This window comes from Oryctolagus cuniculus, chromosome 3, assembly GCF_051225735.1.
Source record: "Oryctolagus cuniculus isolate XC-2025 breed Fujian yellow rabbit chromosome 3, ASM5122573v1, whole genome shotgun sequence".
Lineage (NCBI taxonomy): Eukaryota > Metazoa > Chordata > Mammalia > Lagomorpha > Leporidae > Oryctolagus > Oryctolagus cuniculus.
This window is the reverse complement of record NC_142869.1, coordinates 167,954,557-167,980,239: the sequence shown is the minus strand read 5'-3', so window position 1 is coordinate 167,980,239 and position 25,683 is coordinate 167,954,557. Positions and strand designations below refer to the sequence as shown.

Genomic DNA, 25,683 nt, shown 5'->3' with positions numbered 1-25,683 from the left:
CGCCAACTGCATTGGAAGGAGCCGGGGGTCTCCCTGGAGGAGGAGGGCTGTCCTGAGACCACCTTTGGGCTTGGTGATGGGCTTCTCTGTCCTCAAGAGGAGCTCCTCAACCCAAGACCGTGGGATCATGGGGGGTGCCACTGGTTTCTCTATCCCCCGCCCCGTGCTGTTCATGGGGAGCCAGCAGCATCTGGCCAGCCTGACTCCAGGCTCCATCTTCATTTCCATTTCTACCTTTGCACCCCCTGCTGTGTGACCTTGGGCAAGCTGTGCAGCCTCTCTGGGCCTTTCCCATCTGTGCAGCAGGGAAGGGGCCTGCTGCATCCGCACGGTGAGGGGCCTGGCTAATGATGATCGTGTATGATTGTGGCTCAGGCCTCCCTGGAAGGCAGGAGCGTGGGGTGATTTCTCGAGGTGCAGCGGAAAGCAGCCGAGAGCTCGCCTGGCTTGCCGGCTACTGTGGCTTGCTAATGAGGAGCAGCATATGTTGATGATTCCGGCGTCGACACTGGCTCCTTGGCTGTCCGATGCAAACTGGCTTCCTATTAGGCATTTATACTTATTAATAGCAGCAAATTGCAGCCCTCCGCAACATCTGCTACTTTTCATTTGCAAAAAAAACACTTCCCAGACCATTTGTATTAGCAGTCGTTTGTGACGGGTTCTCTGAGGCAGAGCGGAGCTGGATCCCCGATGTGAACAGGAATCAAACGAGGCATGAGGAGCGGCAGGGCGCTCAAGGTCACCCAGGAGAGACGAGAGCCCCAGACCTCAGCTTCCCAAGCCTCGTGCTCTGGGGCTGTCGTCCTTGCTGGTCCACGATTGGTGACCTTGACCCTCAGAACTGCAGCCTGGAGGCAGGTGAGGACCGTGGTGGCAGCCAGGGCTGGTGCCATGGATCCTGCGCCTCAGCCCGCTCTCCTGTGAGGCCCCCGCTGGCTTAGCCCTTGGCCCAAGTATAAGCAGGAAGGTGGCAGAGATTCAATCACTGCCCAGTAGATAAAACACTTTTCCTAATGCTGGGGTAACCAGGAGGCCAGTGCAGCAAGTCCTGCGACTCTAGGCATCCCATCAGCCATGTCTGGAGAGCTGCATTCCCTTCCCAGAGTCCTTTGTGATACATGGCTCAGGGGCATTTCCCTCCAGAGATCTATAGCTCTGTGGTCACAGACTTCAGAGACGGTGGCCAGGGACCGACGCCGGGCCTCCAGCCAGATAGGCCACCCTGTGTGACAGCAGCATCCCATCTCAAAGCTCTGGCTCAAGTTCTGGCTGCTCCACTTCCAATCCAGCTCCCTGCTACTGCACCTGGGAAGGCAGCAGAAGATGGCCCGAGTACCTGGGCCCCTGCACCCACATGGGAAACCTGGATGGAGTGCTGAGTTCCTGGCTTCAGCCTGCCCTAGTCCTGACCATCGTGGCCATTTGGGAAGTGAACTAGTAGATGGAGGTTCTTTTTCCCTGTCTCTCCATATCTCTGTCTATCGCTCTGCCTTTCAAAATAAATAAATGGATCTTTGAAAACAAACAAACAAATGAGAGAGTGAATATGAGCAGCGTGGAAGAAACTGAGCTGGTCCATGGTCAAGTTTAACTTAGCTTTCACTCATATCTGAATCACATACATCCCACTTTATTGTATGGCCTGCTTGGTATCAGGGTGGAAAGCAGCTCCCACACTGCGTCCTTCCCCCTCCTCCCTTTTACTTGCCTGTCCGCCCCTCACAGCACCTTTGCACCCTGCTGTGACGTTCTGTCCAGCACCTGTGTGTAAGCTAGGTAGTGCTCAATAAAGCTGCGTCCCAAACCAGCCCAAGCTCAGTAGCATACAACAGGCATCGACTCTCAAGCTCGCGGCTCTGCAGAGTGATTGCACGTTAGCTATCTAGACTCGGCTCAGCCAGGCTGCTCTGCTTCGAGCTCTGCCCTAGCTGGGCTTGTGTCTCCGCTGCACGTTGGGTTCCAGCCTTGCTCTCCGCATGCCTGTTTAAAGTCCGTGATGAAGGGGAAGCAGCTCCCTGGGAAAGCTGTTCTTGTGGCCATGGCAGATGCACCAGAGGGCCAAGACAACCGCATCAGCACTTAGCAAGCATTTGCGGGCCATGTGCTTGCTGCCACCCCTGAGGTCACACCCAGAGTCCAGGATCAAACCTATAAGAAGCAGAGCTAAATGCATGGTTATTGGGTGCTCTGCCCTCCAGAGGGCATAAGGCCCCGGGTGGTTCCTACACGCTTGTGTTGCTGTAGACAAGCAAGACTGGCCCATTCCCTCTCTGGTGTCCTGTCTCACACATCCATCCACCATGTGGCCCTTGGCAGAGGTTGAACAGGTGGCGCCACCCCCTCGTGGACTTTCTACCTCCAAAACTGTCAGTTAGGTCCACCTCCTTTCTCTGCACATGAGCCAGCCTTGTGGGGATTCGGGAAATGAAGGGCTACTTTAGGAGAGTGAGGAATTGGGACTCGTGGCACAATCTCTAGGAACTCCTGGCCTCTGCCTCTCTTTCCAGGAGTTCAAAAACTCCTGCCGCCTTGGAGAAAACAAGATGTGTGAGAGATGGGCTTCTGGCACCTGCTGGAGGGACTTATGAACACAACTTCCTGAGCCCTGCCACAGCGCCGTGACGGCCTTGGAGTCCTGCAAGGGGACACAAGGGGCCCTAGAGAATGGGACAGTGTCCAGAAGTGGAGCTGGAAAGCCAGCCAGAGGCCAGCGGAGGAGAGAAAGGCTCGTGGGGAGGCTGTGATGGGCTTTCCAAGCCCGTGCCGCCCAGATCCACGTGGGTTACAGAGTGCATCATTCTCTAGGAGAGGGGGAACTTTTCCAGGCTCTGCTTCTGGTGCTGGGGGACGGGAGACAGGGAGGACGGCGAGAGCAGCAGCACCGGGTGCTGGGTGCCGCGCCTGTGCAGGCTGACAGCTCCCAGGCAGCCTCTTGTCGTTTCCTAATGGGTCGTCTTGGCTCCTTTCTCCTTTCTTTTTTTGACAATTTTGAAGGAAATTGGGTACTTAAGAAGTCTTTTGGACATTTAAATTAACTCCAGCCATCGGGCTCAGTGTACCCACTGTAGCATTAGCATCCAATTATAAGAGTGGCAATGGAGTAATAACTCACATTCCGACCAGAATGTCAAATGCTTAAACAAATGAGAGAATACACACAGCGAAAGTGTGCTGGAGCTGTGGAATGGTTCTGAATGTAATCAGCAGAGAGCAGAGCAGCAGGCGCCCCGTGCAAGGCGAGCGGCAGCAGGCTGCGTGGGACCCTATCGCCAGAGCAAAGCAGGCAGGGGCCGGGCTGCGGGGAGCCAGGGGAGAGACCTGGGGCTGCAGCAGGAGCAGACCCAGGCTCCCAGGCCCTCCAGGCGAAGACTGCGCTCAGCAGACGCAGGAACTTCTAAAGACCAAGGCCAGAACCTTGAGCAGGGCCCCTTTGCTCTGTCCTCAGTCACTTACTGCCTTCCTACGGCAGGCTGTCTTCGTGGAACGTGGCCTGTGGCATGGTTCTGGACAGAAAAGGAGGATGATGACCGTGATCATGATTGTACTCACTGTAGTGCCAGAGCCAGAGCAGACTACACTGTGATATGAAGAAGTTCACCTTGGTGGCAAGAAGACCAAAAAAAAAAAAAAAAACAATGTGGGGCCCCTGATGATAGGGGTCCAGCAGGTGAGGCCAGTGGAGGGCACACAGGTGACTCCTGCTGGTAACTGAGCCTGGAAAATGCCAAAACAGAGGCTGGGTGTGAACAGGAGAGTTTCCTAAAACCCAGGATTATATGGGCTGCTGTGTGTAGAGCAGCGGGTTAAGCTGTTGCCTGCGCCATAGCAGTCCCTTGTGAGCACGGGTTGGAGTCCTGGCTATTCCACTTCCCATCCAGCTCCCTGCTAATGCACCTGGGAAAGCAGCAGAAGACGGCTCAAGGGTCTGGCCCCTGCCACTCATGTGGACCCAGATGGAGCTCCAGGCTCCTGGCTTTGACCTGGCCCAGTCCAAGCCATTGTGGCCACTGAGTAGCATACCAGCAGATGGAAGGCTCACGCTCTCGCTCTCTCTCTCCCTTTCAAATAAATAAACATAATTTAAAAAAGGGGGGGCTGCTATTTGACCTCACATGAGCTATTTGAATTCTGAGCCCCCTGCTCTGTGCCTGTTAGAGGGGATGGGAGATAAGGAAAACTTTTGGGTAGAACAAAGCTAAGGCATTGTTTTTCCAAATTGGACAGTGGTCGGCCAGAGCTTGGGAACAGCAGACCAGGTACATAACCAGTCATGATAGAGACATTGGTCCCAGACCCTTCCGTCCATTTGAGATTAAACTGAAAAGAGTAGCGATGCCTGTCCTTCCGCTGAAGGATCTCAGAATATTTTATAAACATGGATCTATTGGTGTACCAACAGAAGCTGCTCCCACTGACCCAGGAGCTGAGCAGAGAACAGGTGTTTGTGTGTCTGCTCTGCAGTGCTGCTGAAGTCATTTTCAGCAAAGGCTGCTCAAAAGATTATTTCAGGTTTTTTATTCTGGCAAATTATCCACAGCATAAAACTCACCATTTCACCTTTCTCAGTGTTCCGTGGCATTAGCACTTTCACACTGCTGCACAGCCACCACCACCATCCATTGCCAGAACTTTCTTATGGCCCCCAAATGAAGCTGTTCCCATTAGACAGTAACCCCCCAATCCTCCCCCTGCCCAGCCCCTGTCTCTACGAGTTTGATTACTGTGGATGGTCCTTAGAAGGAAAATCCTACTGCGGTTTGCCTTTGCAACTGGCGTTTTTCGATTACGATGTCCTATCTCCAAAGTATATTGTCACGAGCTCCTTATTTTTTAAGGCTGAATAATATACCTTTGTACACACTGTTTTGTTTATCTGTTCATCTACGGGTGGACACTGGGGTTGCGTCTACCTATTGGCTACCTTTTCTGATTAACTCTGCTATGAATATGGGCATGCAAACACCTCGTTGAGACCCTCTGCTTACACTTCTCTCTAGCGTGTATCTCATAATAAAATCTCTGGATTGTATAATAAATTCTGTGCTCAACCCTTTGAGGGATCGCCCTAGCACTGAGTGTGTTTTTGCACAACTCCAGGGCAGTGTGCCACAGTGACCATGCGCAGGCCCCATCCTGACCCCTGTGCTCGAGGGTCCCCCTTCTCCCCAGCATCTTGAAGGTGCCCAGGGAGCTCTTGAGAGGTGGTGAGGCTCCAGGCTCTAGAAGCAGTGACATCGATGGTGCAGCAGGATCAAGCAATACCTCTCCTGGAGCCCAGGGACCCAGGCACAGGCCTCAGTCTTCTGTGGTCTCTGAGTCCAGCTACTACCATGCTCACTTGGGTCCCATCGTCATCTGACGTGTCCCCGGAGCAGAAGTCCCTCCCGCAAGCAGTAACTTTCTTTTCTCTCTTCCTGTGGTCTGCACTCCCTCCCTCCGTTAATTAGCATGCCTGGCACTGTAGCTCAAGACTAATCAGCGTGGGGTGGTTTTAATTAATCGTGTGGCTCCACATCTGGAGCGGTCTGTGTTCCAGGGTCAGAAGATCTGGAGCCGGGGACTGGGGGATGGGAGGGAGAGGTGGCTTTGTTAGGTGTAAGGAGTGAGTGGAGAATCTAGATGTGTGGGGAGAGGGAGGTACAGGGACAAGGTGGTCCAGACGCCACCTGGCAACGTGAGCAAGGTGTGGGTGGAGGGCGTGCACGCTGCAGAAATCCCTCGGCTCCGTTTGTACTGAGATCCGTGGCTGGACTGGCTCCAGCTAGCAGAGGTGGCTTAGGCGGTCAGGTGAATGTGTGATGCTTTCCAGAAGGCCCCCCGGCGTGGGGTGTGAGGCAGCGTGATGGCCAATGCAGGAAGCCGTCCACAAGGGTTTGGCGTGCTGGCCAGTCCGTGCTGCCTGGAGGTGCCGGAGACGTCCCTGGTCCTGGCCTCCCCCCCTCAACCCCCCACCCCCCTGTAGAGGCAAGGGAGGCCGCCACCCATCTCGTAAATAACAGCAGCCTTTTTGCTCACCTGGTCAGAATCCTACCGGCGCCCCAGTTTTAGCGTCTGTACTTTAAAAAGGATGCAGGAAACTGAGACGTGGTGCAGGAGACACAGATAGAAAGTGACCAAATACACAGTAGCCTCCCCTTATCCCTGGAGGACACATTCCAAGACCTCCCATGCCTGACACCTTGGATTGCACTAAACACTATCGAGGAGATGTTCTATACATACACACACCTGTGATCAAGTTTCATTTAGAAATTAAGCACAGTAAGAGGTTGACAGCAGTAAACCAATAGCAAAAATAGATGCTAGGCAGGCACCTGGGACCTGGGAGACCCTTATTATATATTTATGGCTCCCAACTTTTACTGCCTTTGGCTTTTGTTATTTTTGCCCCTGTAGGCATCATGTTTTGAAAGATTCTGTCTGCAAAACAAACTGTATTTAAACGTAATAATATATTTCCAATTTGTAATACGGGACATCCCTCAATGAATACATCAAAGCATAAAACAGCAACAACCCAAATTCTGTTAGGCGCTTAGCAGGGCTGAATGTTGCTAATGGACCTCATCTCCACCCGCACACTCCTGGGAGCACACGTCCTTCGGCTTGGGAACCACGGGTTGCGTGCTCACGTGACTCGCATGGCTGTGTGGCTTAGGCTGGGAGAGAAATGAAAGGGGCAACAGGACTAGGTGACATTTCTGAGTGCCTGTGGGTCCAGTAGGGCAGTGTGCAGGCCGCTGACTGTCAAGGTCAATCGTGACACTGTGGTGCCAGCGCCGTGGCACAGCTGACCAAGCTGCCGCCTATGACAGTAACACCCTATAGTAGGGTGTTGGTTCAAGTAGGCTGCCTCACTTCCAGTCTAGCATCCTGCTAATGTGCCTGGGAGGGCAGTGGCACATGACCCAAGTGCTCCAGCCCCTGCTACCCTAATGGAAACCCAAATGGAGTTCCAAGCTCCTGGCTTTGGTCTGGACCAGTGTTGGCCATTGTAGCCATCTGGGGAGTGAACCAGTGGGTGGAAGATCTTTATCTGTCTCTCCTCCTCTCACTGTAACTGTGCCTTTCAAAGAAATAAAATAATTCTTTTAAATAAATCATGACTATAGCAATGTTCTATGTAGGCAGAGGTCCAACGTGGCCCATGCAGATGACATGAGCAGCAATAAAAGAAAAGATAAAATTCAGATGTGCAGAAAAGACATCTGAGAAGGTAGAGAAAGAGCTGCCAAGGCCAAGGGCAAAGCTGTGAGGGTGGGAGGTGGTGGCCAGCAGGGAACTTGAAAGCAGCAGAGGCACAGCGTGGTCAGAAAGCACACTCAGTGTATGCTTTGGGGAATTAAAAAATACATAAAGGGAATAAGAAAATTAAGGGAAAAGCGGTCATGTGGGGCTTGGAATTAATTATTAACGAACTGCAAAAGAGTTTCGACACTAATTGAGTGGGCTCCAGCGCCAGTCTGCCTGTGCGTGAGCTACAAGTAGCCCCTGCCAAGTGGACATAATCCTACAGAGGCAGATGCCCTGTGAAGCAGCGGGAGACGTGTGGTCGCTGCCTTTGCTCCAGAAGCAGACTGAGTCGGCCGGGGCAGCATCGCAGAGCGCTTTGTGCACCTGCTGTCTGACGGCGAGAAACCCAAAAGACGACCACATCAGCGTGCCTTAGCTCGAGCCGAGAGATCAGGGAGGAAGCCCTCCATCAACAGAAGAAGGTATTCCAAATGGAAAAAAAGGATTATTAAAAAAAAAAAAAACTTTTTGTAAAGAAGAGATTGGCAGAGTGGGGAATGAAGACTTGGGTTACAAGTGGAAAATAAACATTCCATTTGATGCGGTGTGTTCTTGTGGCGTGCCTACTGCATAGCAGGAACTGGCAAGTCACTGACAGAGACATCCAGGGAAAGCTACATCGGAGAACAAAGGAGTCACTAGATAGGTAAGGGCAGGCAGGAAACAGGAGCATCTGGCTAAGCCAAATGCCACGCAGAACATTTTACCCGAGCAAGGGGCTGCTGAAAGCTACCGTGTCGCCTCTGGTCCTGGGAGGGGTGTGAGGAAGAGGAGAGAGCAACAGCTGCTCCCTGAAAAAACCAAAGGGAGGAATTTCAGAGCTGGTTGGGCCAGGAAGCAGGCAGATAGCAGATGCCACCTTGTCAGAGGTGAGGTCAGTCTGGGGCCAGATGCCCCCTGGGAAGAGCAGAAATGGTGCAGCCCAAAGGCCAGGGCCCAAGAAGACGATGCAACATTGTTGCAAAAGGAAAGCAAGAAATGGAGAAGGAATAGACATTTGTGGTTTTTTCCACACTTATGGGAAATAAACATGATGAGCCCAATGTTCCCAGAGAGATGTTTTGGGTGTTTGGTATTGGGAAAATGTGAATGTCCACCACATAAGTATTGTCTGGTGTCCTGCAGAACCTTGACCCCGTGTCCCTGTGCTGTTCTAGCTCACCAGCGTTCCTGTGGAGTCCTGCGGGCAGTACCAGAGCTGCAGCGAGTGCCTGGGCTCAGGCGATCCGCACTGCGGCTGGTGTGTGCTCCACAACACGTGAGTACGGCCGGCAGCTCCTCCCGCCTCCCCCTCCCTCGCCTCTGTCACCACTCTCCTGCCCATCTCCTGCCTTTGCTTCCTTGGTGAATTCTCTCCTTTCCTTCATTCTGTCTCCACTCTACACCGCCCCAGTCCCACAAGAGATATGGAAAGGGCAGCACAGGGAGGGTGACGGCTCCCGATGTGGGTGTCGCGCTGGGGACCTGTGCGCCGGAGGCCAGGGGACCAGGCTGTCGACTGACTTCTCAGGGCTGATACCAGGGACAAGGCTTCGGGCTTGATTCTCAAGGTTTGCGTGAGCCAATAAATCACGTGGGAGAGACGTGCCATGCATCTTGTGACTCCGCATCCCCCCGATATTCCCCGTAGTGCGTCCATAGAATTTTCTGGTTCTGGCCCATACAGTTCAGTTGTGTAGCACCTGAGGACCCTGCCTCTGCTGTCGTAACTGCTCTCACCAGGTGGCACAGCTCCTGGACCTAGATTTCTTTTGGCCCTGTCCACAGAAGGACAGGTCAGAAAGAGAAAATTTCACCAATTTGGCTGTTAAGTTATGAATTGTACCTTAGATTTCTTGTTTCAAGTGATCTCCTGTCCTCATTTTGAAAATGTAAACAAACAAACAAACAAGTCTAGGGGCCAGTGTTGTGGCCACCACCTGTGACACCAGCATCCCATAGGGGCATCAGTTCCAGTCTGGCTGCTCTACTTTCTTTTCTTTTTTTTTTATTTATTTATCTGAAAGAGTTACAGAGAGAGAGGAGAGGCAGAGAGAGACAGAAAGCCTTCCAACTGCTGGTTCACTCCCAGGAACCTTGAGCAGCTTGGGGCAGAGGGTTCCCAGGGCAAAAGCCGGAGCTGGGCCAATCTGAAGCCAGGAGCTTCTTCCTGGTTTCCCACGCAGGTCAGGGCCCCAAGCACTTGGGCCATCTTCTGCTGCTTTCCCAGGCCACAGCAGAGAGCTGGATCAGAAGTGGAGCAGCCAGGACATGAACCAGTGCCCATATGGGATGCCAGCACCACAGGTGTAGGCTTTACCTACTATGCCTACTAGATGTAATTTTCAATGTACATGGGGTAGGGTACACAGGACTTAATCGTAGGGTTTGAAAAGCTTCAACAAATGCACACAGCCAGGCATTCCACAGCTTAGGGAGAAGCATAGCACTGCCCACAGTCATCGGCTGTCCCCTGCTCTCACCAGTGCCTCCCTGGGAACGTTTTCTCTGTGCCCCTCAGGCCCAGGGCAGAGTCAGGTGTTGCTTCTCATGGGTGCAAACTGGACATTAAGGGTTGGGAAGGGAGTTGAGGATGGGAGGAAGGAGAAGGGCAGAGGTGAGCAAGGGTGGGGGTGAGGACAGCCAGGGACAGCCTGTGGGCGGCTGCCCTGAGGTGCCTCTGTCTGCCATATGGGAGCAGTTAATGCGTGTGGGCCATTGTATGAGGCAGGGTTGTGTCCACACACCTCTCAGACCACCCTGGGCCATACACGGTGCCAGGCTCAGGGACACAAATATGGCTGCCCTGATTGTCTCCTGCTGAAGCTTCTTGGAAGCCTTTGAGTCAGGGACAGAATGGGGCTGCGCTCTGTGCTGGAACCAGCACCATGGCCAGGGTCCACCGTGGGCAAGACCCTGAGCTGAGCGAGGGACTGTGATGCAGAGTCCTAAGCCTCGGGAAGACTGCTCAGGAAAGTGCAGCGGGAACGGGCTCCTTGCGGTGTGGGGTTACGTCTGTTTTCTTGGTCATCCGTGCCAGCAGTGCCCTTGGCTGTGGGGAGATGGTGGTGGTGACATTGGGGTAAGACAAGGACAGTTGGCAGGGTGGGGAGTGAGGGAGAAAGAGACAAATAGCCAGAGAGGCAGAGAGATAGCAGCCGAGCCTGTGTGTGATTGCACAGTTTAAGGGCAGGAATCTGTAAGCAGGTGGCTCCCATATCTGAATGGCTGTTTGTACGCCAGGGTCACAGGTGATTGCAGACTGAGCATGCGTAAGAAATGCTCAGGGAATTTCAGTCCCTCCCTCGTGTTATTCTCGATTCCCAGGAATCACCAGCAACCCTGGAGTGGGGAGGGGCACGGTGCCCCTGACCCCGCCCACTGGCTCACCAACCACACAGCAGGGCAGTATCTGGCCAGCAGTTTTGTTCCCAGGGCCTTCCTTCTGTGCCTGACTTGGGCGAAGGTAAAAGCCCACCTCCATCAGCCTGGACCTAGAACATTCCCTTCCCTCTTTCTGTCCTCCCCTCTGGCTTCAGGCCCAGCCAGAGAAGCCCATCTGGGTCTCAGCAGGTAACAGATCCTGCCCGGCTGACCCAGCTGCGTCGATTGGTCCAGACGTTGCCTTTTTCAAGAAAAGTCATCAGCGTCCCTCCTGGGAGGCTCAGGTAGCCCAGGACATCCCAGGAGAAAGATCAGATGGGCTTCCACGAAGTCTCTGCCCCCATCCACACGCCTCCTCCCAGAATCCTCCTGTTTAGAAGAACGCCCCCCCACCCACCATTGAGTGGGTGTGGGCTCCCTCTCAGGATTCACTCTTTGGATGTGGCTTCTGCCAAGACAGGGTGGGAAGGGCGAAGGGGAGAGGTGGAGCCAAGAGCTGAGTGGGGGCAGATCCGGCTGCGCTCCCTGTCCATGGCATTGAACAATGATGAGCAGAGCTGTGTGACAGCCGCACTGTGAAAATTAGGGGAGAAATTGTGCATGGCGCCCCCTCGCTGGGCCTGGAGCAGAGCAGGTGCTTGTGTCTGAGGCAGTGCCGATGACCCTGGCTGTGCCTATGGAGGTCGTGGTCCTGTCCCTTCCTGTTCCCCTCATCGCCAGGACTGCGGCAAGTGGCTGGGACAAGTCTTCCCACAGGTGGCTTTAACCAGCCATGCCAGTTAGGCGCAGCCCACCGGGAACCACCTGGGAAAGCACAGAGACAGCTGCTTGTCCCATAAGCCATGGTCCTCGTAATGAGGGACAACTTGGCTCTAAAACACAGATCTGGGGCCGGCGCTGTGGCATAACAGGCTGAACCTCTGCCTGGGGCACCTGCATCCCATGTGGGCACTGGTTCAAGTCCCAGCTGCGCCACTTCTGATCTAGCTCTCTGCTATGGCCTGGGAAAGCAATAGAAGATGGTCCAAGTCCCTGTACCCCTGCCTCCACATGGGAGACCCAGGAAAAGCTCCTGGCTCCAGGTTTCGGATTGTGGCCATTTGGGGAATGAATCAGCGGATGAAAGATCTCTCTCTCTCTCTCTCTGTCTCTCCCTCTCTCTGTCTATAACTCTACCTCTCAAATAAATAATATAAATATTAAAAAAAATAAATAAACCTGGTCTCAGGAAAGGATCAGGAACTTGTAAAAAAATGAATGAGTGAATGAATGAATGAAGCACAGATCCTCCCTGGCCTCTCCCTAGCTTAGCCCATTACCTTGTTCTGTTTCTGTTGTTTGCGTCTGTGTCCGAGGGGGATGTGATACACACCTGTTGAGTCAGTGGTCTCTCCTGGGCCTGTTGGCATCAGACCTGCACGCTCATGGGGGATCGTTGCTGTCCAGCTCTTCCTGCAAACTCTTTGACGTCTGTACTGTGGCCTCACTGAGTTTGCAAAAAGCCCCCGGACCTGGAGACAAGAGTCCACACTCGATACCAGTACTGTCTGGTCTTGCGCACCCAGGCTGGGCAGGTGCACAGTGCGGCTCAAGGAACGCGCTTCCCTCTCATCGTCCTGCCCTTCTGTCCATCCCCGCACACACCGACACGCTCTCAGGTAACATGTGCGTCCTGACCCCAGGGTGGCGAGTCGGAAGTGCCGGCGTCCCAGCTGGATTGGAAAAGCCCCAACGGTTTTCCCAGCCTCATGACTTGGCCCCAGGAGGGACAGACTGAGGAGTTTGAGTCCAGACATGCACACCCTTACGCCAGAGTTCACACACGTTGCCTGGTTGGCCCTCGCTGGGCCCCATGCGTGGGGTGACCCAGCCTGCACACAGCAGAGGGCCACCCTGTGCCAAACTCTGGTGCCAGCGACGTAACAGCATAGTGGGAGCTAGCTGGTCAGAAGTGGTCGGCACTATTGTGGGATGTATCTCAGGCCATAGGAGCCTCCTGCTTGTTCCTGGCTGGATTCCGAAGGGGTGTGCGTCTCTGCTAGGCTGTGCCTCAGCTTCTCCTGCTCCTGTCCCTCTCCCTCAGCCTCTGATCTTGCTTCACTCCCACCTCCTCCTTCCCAGCCTCTCCTCAACTGAGCGGGGTTAGAGAAGCCCAGATGGTACTGTCTGACGAAGAGAAGGCAGACGGCCTCCCCTCCCCTCCTCTTATGGCAGCACTCAGTGTGGTTAGGGGGCCCCTCTGGGCTCCCTAAGGTTTGTGCCCAACGAGTTGTTCACATGAAGCATGGCCTTTCGAAAGACAAGGCAAAGGTGCAGCCTGGTGCTCGGAGCAGAGCGGGCTGCACGGTGCAGGCAGCAGGCCCGTCACTGAAGGTGACTATGGTAGGACGGAGCCCGGGAAGGTTCTGGGATCCCCATGACCCCCACACCTGCTGGTTCCTGTGGAGTCCGCTGCTCTCTTGCAGGAGATGTGGGTAAATCCAACACCAGGTGCTGCTCAGGTGCGCTCTGGTCTATGAAGGGGGGATGGGCCCTGTTGTCAGCAGCTCAGGCAGAGGGAAAGTTAGAGCACAGGCTGAGGCTCCCTCGTCCCAGATGCTGGAAAGCAGAAGTGCTTTAGATGTTGTGTTGTTTGATTGATATGTGCACCAAGTAATAAGGCATCTTGGGGCGGGGACTCGAGTCTACACAAAAACCTCGTTTCCTGCACACCTTTTACATGTAGCCTGAAGAAAATTTTAATTTTTTATTTTGCTATTTTTGTGCATGAAGCAAAGTTTCAAGGTGTGGATGTTTCCACTTCTAGTGTCTTTTTGGGGCCCAAGACGTTTCAAATTTTGGAGCCTTTTGAGCTTCCTGGTTTTGGATTCGGGGTGCTCCGTCTGTGGGTCCTCGGCCTCTCTGTCTGGGGTTTTTCCTCAGTAGTCATGTGAAACAACCTCAGCACTTCTTCTTCCATGAGACTGTGTGTCAGTCCCCAGACCCTGGAACCTTCACATGGAAAGGACCTGGTCTGATCCACATCCTGCATACTAGAAGTCTCTTAGACATGCATCCACGTGGGTCTCCCTGGTCTACCATCTGGTCTACCTGCCTCCACGCCGCACAGTTCTGTGTGCTCCTTTATGCGAGCATTCCTGAAGAGCATACCAGTAACTGTATCAGGAAGCACATTCTAAGCCCTGTCAACATTCTATCTGGCCTACCTGGGAAGGCCCTGTAGCCCCCATCCCCTTTCTTTCCCTGTCTTTTCATGCTCTACACACAGATTCCCCCATCTGGGGCACTGGGAGCAGAGGCCATGGCCGACATAGAAGGTTAAGGACCGGGGGGCCACACAGGAGGGCCTGGAGAGCCGACCAGCAACCACCCCTGCAACCTGGAGGCTTGCCCAGGTCGGACTCAGAGCGCCCCGTTTCCCACCTGAACTTGTTTGCCTGGCTAGCAGCACTGGGAGTTCATATTTTCATCCCTGTATTTAGAAATAATTTCTAGGGAACTTAATCACCACCTTTCCCTGTCCCTTTCCCTCACCCTCTTTCTTTCTGCATTCCTCTCCCTTCTAATTTTCCACTTGGCTGCGAATTCGCCAGCAGTGAAAGTTCAGGCTTAGGGGAGGCCTGCCGGTAGCTGCTTCATTAGACTGGATAATCTCATTGGAACCACTGGCTTGGATAATAGCCCCTGCCAGGGTCCCTGCGCCTTTCTCCCCAGGGGCCGTTAGCACCTCTGGTCTGGGGCCGGAGGGGCTGCCCTGCAGAGGAAGGGGAATGAGGCTGGGCGGGAAGCAGAGGTTAGCAGGTGTGGACTCTGGTTCTGGAGGCCTGCTGTGCGTGGGGGATCTGCTTCTCACCAGCTGTCTGTACCTGCATGTTTGGGACAGGAGTGACGATGGGGGTGGCAGAGACAAATGTCTGATAATTCAAAGTCACATGGCATGTACTTTCTGTACCTGTGTGCCGTCCAGGAGAATGGATGAAGCAGGATATGCCTTTCAGGGCTGGGGTGTCCCTAGTAGAATTGAAGGACATGCTTTAGGAAGAACCTGTTGCCCCCTGGGGGGCAAGCGGCTCAGGAGTGGTGAGCCAACCCTTCGCACGTTCCGCAGCTGTTGCTGGGCTCACCAGAGATCACGGGCCGTTCCCCTGGTGGACCCAAGCGATGTCAGAAGGCATGTGCTCGTCCCCTCCACTGTCCTGTCACACTTAAGGTCGATGGTCTGCTGCTGGACATTGGCTGCCCCCACCCCCAGGCTCTGAAAGATGGTAGAAATGTCAAAACATCCCTGGCTCTGACCTTAAACTTGACTTTCCACGAAGACAGCTGATTCTCACTACCCTTTGACAGCTCAGAGCTGCAACCCCTGCCACTCTTGCCTCTCTTCTCCCTCCTGGCCCCGAAAACTGCCAGAGCTGTCCCTTTCATCTGTCTCCACTGTGTCCCATGGGCCAGTCAGGGAACAGAGCCGTGCTTCGGGTGTCAGCTGCAGTTTGAAGGAGGTGGATGAGCAAAGCAGAGAAGGGATGGGATCATAGCAGGGGCTGCTACGTACTGAGGGTTTACCAGGAGCTCCGTCCCACTCTAAACGCTTGAGTCGCGAATCTCATGTGGTCCTCGTGCCATTAGGCAGGTGCAATTTCCTCCCCATTTCAGAGATGAAATGACTGAGGCACCGGGCATTTACAGAATTTGCCAAATAAAACACAGTTAGGTAGGATGCCTAAAACTATAAAGTTGACTGAAAATAGATGTTAGTAAGAGATAAGAATGGGCATGGGAGAGGGAGGAGGAAGAAGAGTGGAAGGGTGGGGTAGGGTGAGAAGGATCACCCTGTTCCTAAAGTGGTATTTATGCAATGCATCAAATTTGTATTCCTTACATAAAAGGTTTCTGGGGAAGAAAATAAAATTGAAAGTTACGCATTAAAAACAAACAGTAAGTGATAGGAGGCTTCTCTGGTAAGACCTAAATTGGGGATGGGGAATGAATCACTAGTCTGGGGGCTCTCAAGGGCGCAGCGGCAAGAGGCAGCCCCTGAACTCCGAAAGTGGCAGAGGGTGCAGGTAGAACTCGCCTTGGAACCCCGTCCTGGAAGAGTGTTGGAGCCCCATTCTTTCTCTTTGAGTCCATTTGGCAACGCCAGGTGATGCTTGGTCTGGAAGCACTTCCATTTTCTCCCTCACCTCCACCGCACCCCCGCCTCATAATTAAATCAAAGACTTTTTTTTTTTCAGACCTTCTGATTGCTCTTGGAAACAGCAACTTCAAAGTTGGGGAGTCAGTGAATAATTTAAGCCCATCGCAGCTCTCTGGGTCTGCTGTTAATGGGAGTAATAACACTATTAATAGCGATGTCAGTGCAGACACTCTGGAAAAGTCCATAACATTAGCTTAATGGCTGAAGGTAATGGAGTCCTCGCAGAGGAGCCGGCCTGCTAAATTAACTCCCAAGATTTTGAGGCAGATGCTCTGGTTGCCGTCGGCCTGCCGAGGAGTGCCGGGGATGACCAGGCTCCTGTCTGACATTTCCCTCCTGAGACAGGGCTTCTGGTTTTTTTTTTTTTTTTTTTTTTTTGGGCGGGGGGGCACTCTGGAGAACTCATATTTGCCCAAAAAGTTGCAAAAATTCTCCAACTTGCTTTCCAGTGGGAGGCAAAAGTAGCAATTATCCTCTTAAACAGCGCTGAGGACATGAGAGGGAGCAGCAAGGTGAAGAGAGAAAATGGATTAGGTCTACAGCCAGTGTGGGAGGAAGGGGAGAGGGGCCTGCCTCTCATTTCTCAATCTCGAAACTTCTGGAAGGTAGAGCAGAGGCCCAGAGTTCACCTGTGTGCAGCGGCTGCCCCTGTCTGATTGGCTGGGGACAGGTTACCTACTTTTTCCTGATTTGTACTGTGGGGTTTGTCACTGAATTATCCTGAGACTTAGACACCAGTCAAAGCAAACCTGCATCACAGATACTAATCAGCACTCAACCCCTGGCCATTGTGGCTGTGATGTTTGGGGTATCTTTCACGTCTGCATCTCCCGTTGGTGGACTCTGATATCGCCCCTCTGTCCTGGTCCTTAGAGGGGCAGCTGCAGCCCATGGCCTTCAGTGGCTTCTCTAGCAATTGCTGAATTCTCCTCTCGGATGCTCCACCATCCGGGGTCCCCCTGCTGTGGCCAAAGCTGCCTTCCTTTTCGCCTTGGCTGGGAAGAGAGCCCCCATCGCATTGCGTGCACCAAGAGTGGCTCAGGGTTCCAGTCACCTCCCCTCTCTCTTGCCCTTGCCCCACCCCACACCTGTCTGCCCCTTGACCCCATGTGCTCTCCCCAAGTCCCCCCCCTTGGCAAGGCCCCCATCCCTGGCTGCTCCATTTCCCACTCCCCTCCCTGCCTCCCGACCTGCAGCAGCCCCGATGTCTGCCTCTCTCTGCGCTTAGAGAGATCAGCAACTCACAGGGACCCTGATGTCCCTGCAGCCCCGTCTTCTCTCTCCTTGTCCCTGCAAGGACCCTGCTTGTCCCCCGTTCACACAGAGCGTCCAAAGGATGGCAGCTCTGAGAGGCTCCGTGTCCACAAGGCTGCCCTGGCGTGGGTTAAACACGGTTCCCAGAATCCACGTGCCTCCACGCTGTGATCTCGTGAGGTGCTTGATGTTGGACAAGGTCTAGGTTCTCACATGCATCTCCCGGATGCCCCCACACATCAGTGAAGGCCCCAGGTCACACTGGAGGCGGCGCACCTGTGACACGGTGCTCTCTAACACAGGGCACTAAGCCATCAGAGCTGGCCCACGGAGCTGGGAACTGCTCCAGGCCATGCTTGCAGCCACACCCTTGCCTCCTCTGATAGCTCCTTCCACCTGCCTGCATTTAGCTTCTGTCTCCTGGAACAGGAGACACACGTGGGGACTGCAAAATACATCAGACCTGCTTTCTTCATTTGAGAGGTTCACACTTGGTAGGAGGGCGCTGTACTTAGTCTCATGCTTGTCGGATCCTCTAAGAAGTTCTAGACTGTGAGACTGCACGGTGCTACCCTGGGAGGAGGAAGCCCTCCAGTTTTCCTGGGGTTGCAGGTGTGTGCAGCTGTACCGTGCCCAGAAGGATGGGAAGGGTGTTGGACAGTGGGGAGCGGGGTGAGAGAAGTCCAGAGAGAAGAACTAGCATGTCCAAAGGCCAGGGCCCAGGCAGGCAAGGGGTCGCTCCCATTTCTATATCTGGCAAGTGTGACTAGAACGACCACCGCTTCCAAACGTGGGCATGATGGAGCAGGACCAGGCCTGAGGAAGGAGACGCAGACACCAGCCCTGGGCACAGGATGTTTGGCCACGGCCTGGGAGCTGTGGAAATGCCTGGTTCCAGTGTCGGCCCCTCCCTGGGTCCAGCGGCATCTCCCAGGTAACGGTCGGTGTGTCCCTTGCAGGTGCACTCGCAAGGAGCGGTGTGAGCGGTCCAGGGAGCCCCGTAGGTTTGCCTCGGAGATGAAGCAGTGTGTCCGGCTGACTGTCCATCCCAACAACATCTCCGTCTCGCAGTACAACGTGCTGGTAAGGGTCCCCGGGCCGGAGTCCGGGGGCACAGGGAGCACCATGCCTCTCCACAGTGTACCTGAGCCCAAGTGCCCTTGGGAGAGCTGGGCCAAGCCTGGCCGGCAAATGCAGGGCAAGACCAAGGCAAGGTGGCGGAGCAGGAGGGGACATGCACAGGAACTCGGAGGGCAGGCTTACCCATAATGCCCGGGGAGCCAGGGAAAGCCGTCATACCAGGAATGGGCTGAAGAGTGGCCAAGGGCATGGGGAAGGAGAGCTGCAGCTGTGAGGGGGGCAGCGGCAGATGAGGGCATCCCCACAGCGTCCAAGTCCCAGCACGGGGCACCTGCTGATGGCCTTGCCATTTTCCCAGAGTTAGGACCAATGGAAGAGGGGCTTCAGCTGTGGTCTCTTGGGGCTGCCCAGTGTCTTCCCACCTCACAGATGCCTAAACGCTCGCATCTGCTGGGGCCAAGTCCGTTAGACCCTAACGAAGTTCGCCTCTGCCTGTTCTCATCCCACTACCTTCTGCACGCTGCTCTCGTCAACAGACTGGGTCTCTTCCCGCCGTTAACGTTGCCTCCCCACTGCTTGTGATCTCGCCAGCTCACCTGCTCCCTTCATCCCACACTTTGCTCTCCCCATTTCACGTCTCTCTCTCTCTCTCTCCCCCCCGCCCCCCGCCTGCCGTTCGCAGCTGGTCCTGGAGACTTACAATGTTCCAGAGCTGTCAGCCGGTGTCAACTGCACCTTTGAGGACCTGTCGGAGATGGACGGACTGGTAGTGGGCAGCCAGATCCAGTGCTACTCCCCCGCAGCCAAGGAGGTGCCCCGCATAATCACTGGGCACGGTGAGCAGCCCAGTAGCAAAGCCCGGGGGAGGGGGAGGCGTGCCCTGCCCCCTGCCCCCTGCCCCCTGCCCCCTGCAGAGTCAGACGAACCCCGGGTGGATTGAGGGAGCCTACAGGCTGCGGAGGGGTCAGACAGGTCCCATTACAGGAAGAGGGGAAGGAATCTCCCTCCATTGCCCTTGTGATTGGCTGGTTGCAGCCCTCCCCTCACAGCCCAGCTCAGCATCTGAGAGTCACCTCTTCCTCCACGAGGAGCTGCTACATGGAGGCTGGGTGGAAGTCGGGCCAGGCCAGCAGCAGAGCGGTGGTGCAGTCCACCACCCTGGGCCAGGCTGGGTGCAGTGCAGGAGGCTGGTCAGCAGCCGGGAAAGGAATGCAGGGCTCACCTGGCTGGTCTCCCTCTGCTCACACAGCTCGGTCTCGGACCCAAGACCACGGCCTCCCCACTGTCACCTTACCCTGGCTCTCTCCAGCTGCCTTTTATCCGTGTCCAGAGGCTCAGCGCTGGGAGGGACAGGCCTGGCCCCAGGCAGATTGATCCTGCGCTGTCCCTCCCACCTGGGCTTGTCACATTTGTTCCAAGCTGATTGATTAATGAGGCTCTCAGGGAAGGCAGAGAACAAGACTGGAAGTGGGGGCCCGGGGTCAGAGCCGTGAATTAAACATGGGCCCCGGCTCCTCCCTGGCGCCAGCTGAGGTTCCCCGGGTCTCCCGTCCCAGTGGAGCCGCGGAGCCCCTCTCAAAGGAGGGGGCATCAGAATAGGGCCGTGCAGCGCAGACATGGGAAGGAGCGGTGTGTGCACACGTGTCCACCCATCTGCAAAGCCTCAGGCTTAGTTTGTAATTCTGGGAGCCCAGCAAGGACAGCATGCATGGGGGTGCAAACACCTGTCAGTGTGTGTGTGTGCCGAGGGGAGATGAGCAACTGGGCAGGGAGACACAAGTGACTCAGCGCAGAGAAGAGACTGGAGCTTCCCTGTGTAGCCGCTTTGAGGGCTGCCCTGGGCTGGGCGCTGCTGAATCCGAGTCCCGTTAGAGCTGGCAGCACCCCGAGGGAGGGGCAGGGCTCCTCTTCCCCAGGGTGCAGCCTCAGCCTCCCCCAACCTCCTGGCTTGGCTCTGCCTCGTAGGGGACCACCATGTCGTGCAGCTGCAGCTCAAGTCCAAGGAGACGGGCATGACCTTTGCCAGCACCAGCTTTGTCTTCTACAACTGCAGTGTCCACAACTCGTAAGTGCCCCAGCCTCTCAGCATCCTGGCCCTCCAGAGGTCAGACGATCCAGGGGGTCAGCGCAGGGAGCCCCAGGGGCAGCGTCCTCTGATGATCACAGAGCTCATGGAAAGAGACTGGAGAGCGAGGAGAGTGAGAATGTGGCGGTGGAGGGGCGTCCTAGCCCACATTTCTCTGGTGTCTATCACCTGTGTGACCTCACCTTGAGAGCAGAGCAGAGGAGGAGTCTGGGTAGGACAGAGGCCTCGGTGTGTGACCCGGGACGGTCAGGTTGCTGACCACTCACTTGGATGCTCAGCCTCTGCAGGCTGGGCCAACACAGGGGCCAGCCGGGGCCCGAGGGAGGCCAGAAAGGTGCAGGGTGTTGCGGGCTGCAGGAGGGCCGGCGGGGAAGGTCGGGAAGCCTGAATTCAGCTCTGGCTTTCACTGTGTTAGAATTAACATGGCGGGTGTGGGCAGCAGAGGCTGCAGCTTAGGAGTCAGACCATTCCTGGCCCAGAGTTCATAAGCAGGGGACCAGTCGCACCCTTCCAGGAATGTCCCCCAAATACTTAGTAAGTGGCCGGGGCAGCGCCCGAACCCCTCAGAGCAGACACTGGCCACCACTCCATGGCCCCTGCCTGTCCTCCAGGGCAGCCGTGTGTGTGAAAGGCCTATCGCAAGGCCAATGTTTTCAGCCATGCTGGCCGGCTGTTGGCACACGGCTTGTGTTTCTGCTGCTGTGCAATGATGGGGTTGTACCAGACGGTGGATGTGTAAGCCATCTTTTTGTAACCTTAGAAACCTTTCTTCAACTGGAATCAGGGGGAAAAGCCTAAGCTGCAAAGTAGTTGGGAGTAGGAGCTTCTCTGGAGGAGGGCTTGAGGGGCCGGGAAGCCCTCTCTCCAGGAACCCCGCAAACCTCTCCAGGATTCCTTGGAGTGTACTTTGGAAACCACAGGACCTGGCCTCCAGGCGCCCTGCCAGTTCTAAGGCACTGTTGTCTGTGCAGGGGGGGTTGCCGATGTGACCACAGATGTTTGGGGGCCCGGGCTGGTGGGATTCTCAGTTCACAGTGCCTGTGAGTCCAGAGCTGAGCTTTCTCTGGGGCCCTAAGGAAGGAGGTGTCCAGTCCTCCCCAGCCCCAGCCATGATGAGTTGCTTTAACCCCAGCATTCTCCTCCCATGGCTGTACCATTTGGAAGTCCTAATCACTCCCAGCCAACTTGCTCCTCCACTCAGCAGGTGAGGTCCTGTGTGACACTCCCAGTCAGTCCCCAGGAAGACTGCCAGCATCCTCTGTGTGCAAGGCAGAGAGGTGAGAGTGCTCAGATGCAGAGCAGTCAGAAAGGAATAAAACCCAAAGTCTCGGCCCTGCCCTCCATGAGGCCTGGTGGGGGAGTCGCACCATGAAAACCTTGGATACGAGGCCAAGACTGTCCCAGAGGCATCAGCAGCACTGAGAATCACGGGAGCAGGCCACAGGGACACCCCTCCCCTCAAATCCCTGGCTTGCCTGTGGAGTCGGCCAAGTGGAGGAAGGGGTCCCCAGATGGTAAAAGAGCAGGTGCAGAGTGTGGGGCCTGCTCGTGGTGGCAGCACCAAACCCATGGGGAGCAGTGCGCCTGGGCCGTGCAGGGCTTCTCCTGGGTGGCAGGGCTCTGGGGATCCTGGGAGAAGGGGCCTGCGTTGGGTTTGGAGGCAGTGAGAGGCTGTTGTGGAGGGGCCTTTGTTTGCTGGGGAAAGGGTGGGACTGGGGCCAGCCACTGAGAGGGAGCCCACGTGCCGAGGGGTGGCCTCCCGGGCCTCGTCCACCAGGTGGGGCCCACGCAGCTCCTTGACAGCTGAGATGCGTGTGCAGTTGACCTTCAACCTGGCTGTGGTTGCCCCAGCTCCTAGGTCTCTCTGGACCCGCCCCTCTGTGGCAGACCCTAAAGGGCCCAGGCTGTGGAGATGGAGGGAGACTGAGTAGGCCCTGGGAGAACGGGTTGGGCCTGAGAGGTCAGGAGGCCAGGGACAAAGGGATGACCTGCATATGCTCTGGGCACGTCCTGGGGTGGCTCATCTGGATGCTGCCGGTCTTTTGTTCTGGACTCTGGCTCAGCCAGTTCTGTGATCTGTGCCTCTTCCCTCTGCACCCAGCTGCCTGTCGTGCGTGGAGAGCCCCTACCGCTGCCACTGGTGCAAATACCGACACATGTGCACCCACGACCCCAAGACATGCTCCTTCCAGGAAGGCCGAGTGAAGCTGCCTGAGGTAGGTCCCGGGGTGGTGAGTGCCGCTTGCGGGGAGGTCGTCTCCAGCAGGAGACCCCTGGGACCACCCCTTCTTCCCCAACCCTGGCTCTTGAAGGGCGCACAGCATGAAGGCAGTGACCAAGCCAAGCCCTGCCCAGCGGCTGTGAGTTCTGAGCCTGCCCTGCAGGTCTCTGTAGCCTGGAGAACCCCCTGCCTGCGGGGGGGTTCCCAGAGAGACAGGGTGACAGCATCGTCAGTGCTCGGCAGGACTGTGTTCGGGATCCGGGGCCGTCCCTCAGCGCTTAGGTCACAGGGCAGAGCTGAGACCAGAGGGGACACGTTGAGTCAAAGGAAAGAGGAAACAAGAATCAGAGTGGCTGGCACGTCCGCCAGAGGGCATTGTCGAAGTGAGTGCCCAGCCAGCAGCCTCCACCTCACCTGAGAACATACGAGAGAGGCAGCGCCTCGCGCTGCAGCCCGGACCCTGAGCAGGAAGCCCTGGGCTGGGCTCAGCCGTCAGGTGCTCAGGGCCCTGCCAGGTGACACGGGGGCTCAGCAGTAGAAGAATCCCGGAGGAGGTCGGTGAGGTAGGCTGCATGGCCAGTACCTCCTGCGCCCTCCTGATGTTTGCTCTTTTCCTTGAAAACTCTCCATCACCGTCGTAAAAGCACTTCTATGCCACCGTCGCTGCCTCTCTTAGAATGTGGGTCTCGGGGGCGGGGCCTTCGAAAGTAACAGCATAGACCCCGGCTGGGAAAAGTCTGCTGCTCCCAGGAGCCTGTGTGGCCCCAGCAGTGGGCTGCTGGTGGATCGGAACACAAGGCTGTGCTTGAGCCAAAGGGAGCGACAGACTGGTACACAGGTTGAAGTGTAGGCGGCGTTGGTTGAATTCTGCTGGATTCTCCAACAGTAGCACAGAGCTGCTGCCAGCCTGGCCTGCTCTCCCTCAGCCAACCTAGGCCCAGGCAGGCTCCGGGACCCTCCCCACCACCGCCCCCTCCCCCCCCGCAGCAACCCTCATACACACACACACACGTGCACACACACACATACACATGCACGCAGGTGCCCTGACCGTGCGGCAAGCCCCTCAGCTGTGAGGGCACAGACCTGTCCAGGGGACAGCAGGGACATCCAGAGAACAGAGGGACCCATCACAGGACCCTTGCCCCTGCCCGCAGACTTGGACCCCACTGTGAAGCCCAAACCCTTCACGCAGGAGAGGAGCTGTGCTGTATCTGAGGCTGGGAGGGAACATGGACGGACGCGCATGTATCCCAACACCTGCTGGGTGGGCCCCCGGCACAGGGACACGAGACTGACCTACGCCCAGCTGTTGGAAAATCCAGAACCCAAATCCCGCTCCTCCCGCGATCTGATGGCTGAGCAGCCGTTCTACAGGTGGAGAGGAAGGAGCGGTTCATCTTAGAAGGAAAGGCTCTGTGTGGAGAGGTGGTCACGCAAACCTCGCAGGTTTCAGAACAAAACAGGAAGAGACTGTGGCGCCTCCGCTCCCCTCCCCCGGAACCTGCCCTCTGTGTGCGGATGGAGCTGGCTGCTCTGATTTGTCATCAGGAAAGGAGTCCAGGCCTGGGCTGTCCCTTTACGTGGGGAGGGCAGACAGCAGGTGCACCCAAGGGAGGCTCCTGTGTGTGTGTGTGTGTGTGCGTTTCCTTCATAGCTTTCACAAAGACCAGATGGCTCTAAAGGGAATAGGCGAGGTGTGAGCAGGACAGCCGGCGGGCCGCGGTTTTATCAGCCCACCTGGGCCTTCAGGGTGGGTCAGAAGCAGAAGGCGGGGGGGGGGGACAGGGCCCCAAGAAGCGTCCCCAGGCTGTGTGTGTCTGAAACCCGCCGATAACCTCATGGGAGCGGAGACAAAGTGGTCATTCAGGCTCTCTCTTCAGCTTTCCAGACAGAGGTTTCATGTGTGGAGAGGCCCAGGAATAAAATAAAAGCCGATCTGGTGGATTTCAAAGGCCCTTCATCATTTAATTACCTTGAAGGAGGTTTTCAGATTTCTCTGCTTTCTTTCCCGTGTGCTCCTCTCGTCCCAAGTTTCTTTCTTATAAATGTATAAAAGGAACTTGCATCAGTACTGCTCAGAAAGAGGGAGAAAAGAGCTTGTAGAACGTAAAGCAAGGGCGCACCGCGTTCCCCAGAGCCACGAAAGGATCCGGCTAGAAGGGTCCAGGGAGCACCCAGCTACAAGGCGGTCCCCGCACCCCACCACGTGGGCCTGGCCCTGCCAGAGGCTGCCGGGGACTCACAGCCCCTTGGGCCCCTGAGAAGGGCACGGAGTCGGAGACAGATCGAGGGACATGGAGGTGGACCAAGCTACCCCCGCTGCCCTACAGTTCTCCCCCTGTCACACGGGCCCAGTTAGAGCGAGGCTGGCAGGCTGTGCAGCGAGAGGCCCCACAGTGGCTTGGCGTTGCCCGTGCCTCCCCGTCGCATTGTTGCGTGGCGTGATCTCTGGCTGTGCCTTAGCCTGGGTGCCTGCTGATTCTAAGAGCAGGACGCTCTGAGGATCCTGGAGGTCGCATCCACCCAAGTCAGTACTGGGGCCATCTTGAACGTGACCGTGGAGAAAAAGCCAGCGCTGAGCACCGCCCGGTGGGCCAGCAGGGTGCTGTAGCCCCCACTCCCTGGTGAGTGAGCCGCAGGGGAAGTGGGCAAACACGTCTTTGTGAACGGCTGACTGCTCGAGCCCCTTTGGGGCGGTGGAAAGAGGCCATGCTGCTCAAAACCCAGAGGGAGGTCCCTAGGTCTGCTGTGCACTACAACCTCCTTGTTGTGTCTTTTGTTTTCTGCGTTTTCCCATTATTTTAGCATTGTAGGTGTGTCTGGGAGGAGGCAGTGGAGGAGTATGGGGTAGTAAGGAAAAGTAGAGCGTCGGAAGCTGGTTTTGTGGCAGTCCCCAGGCACACACCTCTCCACACCCGGGAAGGGCTGGCTCACGGCAGGAGCCTCTGCTGTCCTCCTGGGAAGTAGCTGTTGGTCCTGGTGACTCTGAACATTTCCCATTGACAAAGCGCCGTGCAAGGTGAAACGCCGAGCGACAGCTGGGGCGGTCTGGATTTAGAGATGCGTGCAGTGGGGCCGCCGTGGGGCTGTGTGATCCTAACATTCCATCGTGCTAGGTAGCAATGGCCCAAGGAGAGCTCACATCAAGGTCTCGGTCTCCCAGTTTGGCCTGGCAGTGACCCT

The 25,683-nt window shown here is 55.9% G+C and overlaps 1 protein-coding gene across 1 annotated transcript in view; it reads left to right on the top strand.

Annotated features, from left to right (window-relative positions):
• Positions 1-25,683, top strand: part of PLXNA4 (plexin A4) — a 426,904-nt gene that overhangs the window by 326,105 nt on the left and 75,116 nt on the right. Inside the window, exons 5-9 of the mRNA XM_051848990.3 lie at positions 8,454-8,554; positions 18,070-18,193; positions 18,873-19,026; positions 20,156-20,255; positions 22,378-22,492. Of these exons, the coding sequence (XP_051704950.1) occupies positions 8,454-8,554; positions 18,070-18,193; positions 18,873-19,026; positions 20,156-20,255; positions 22,378-22,492 (594 nt within the window). The remainder of the gene's footprint in view (positions 1-8,453; positions 8,555-18,069; positions 18,194-18,872; positions 19,027-20,155; positions 20,256-22,377; positions 22,493-25,683) is intronic.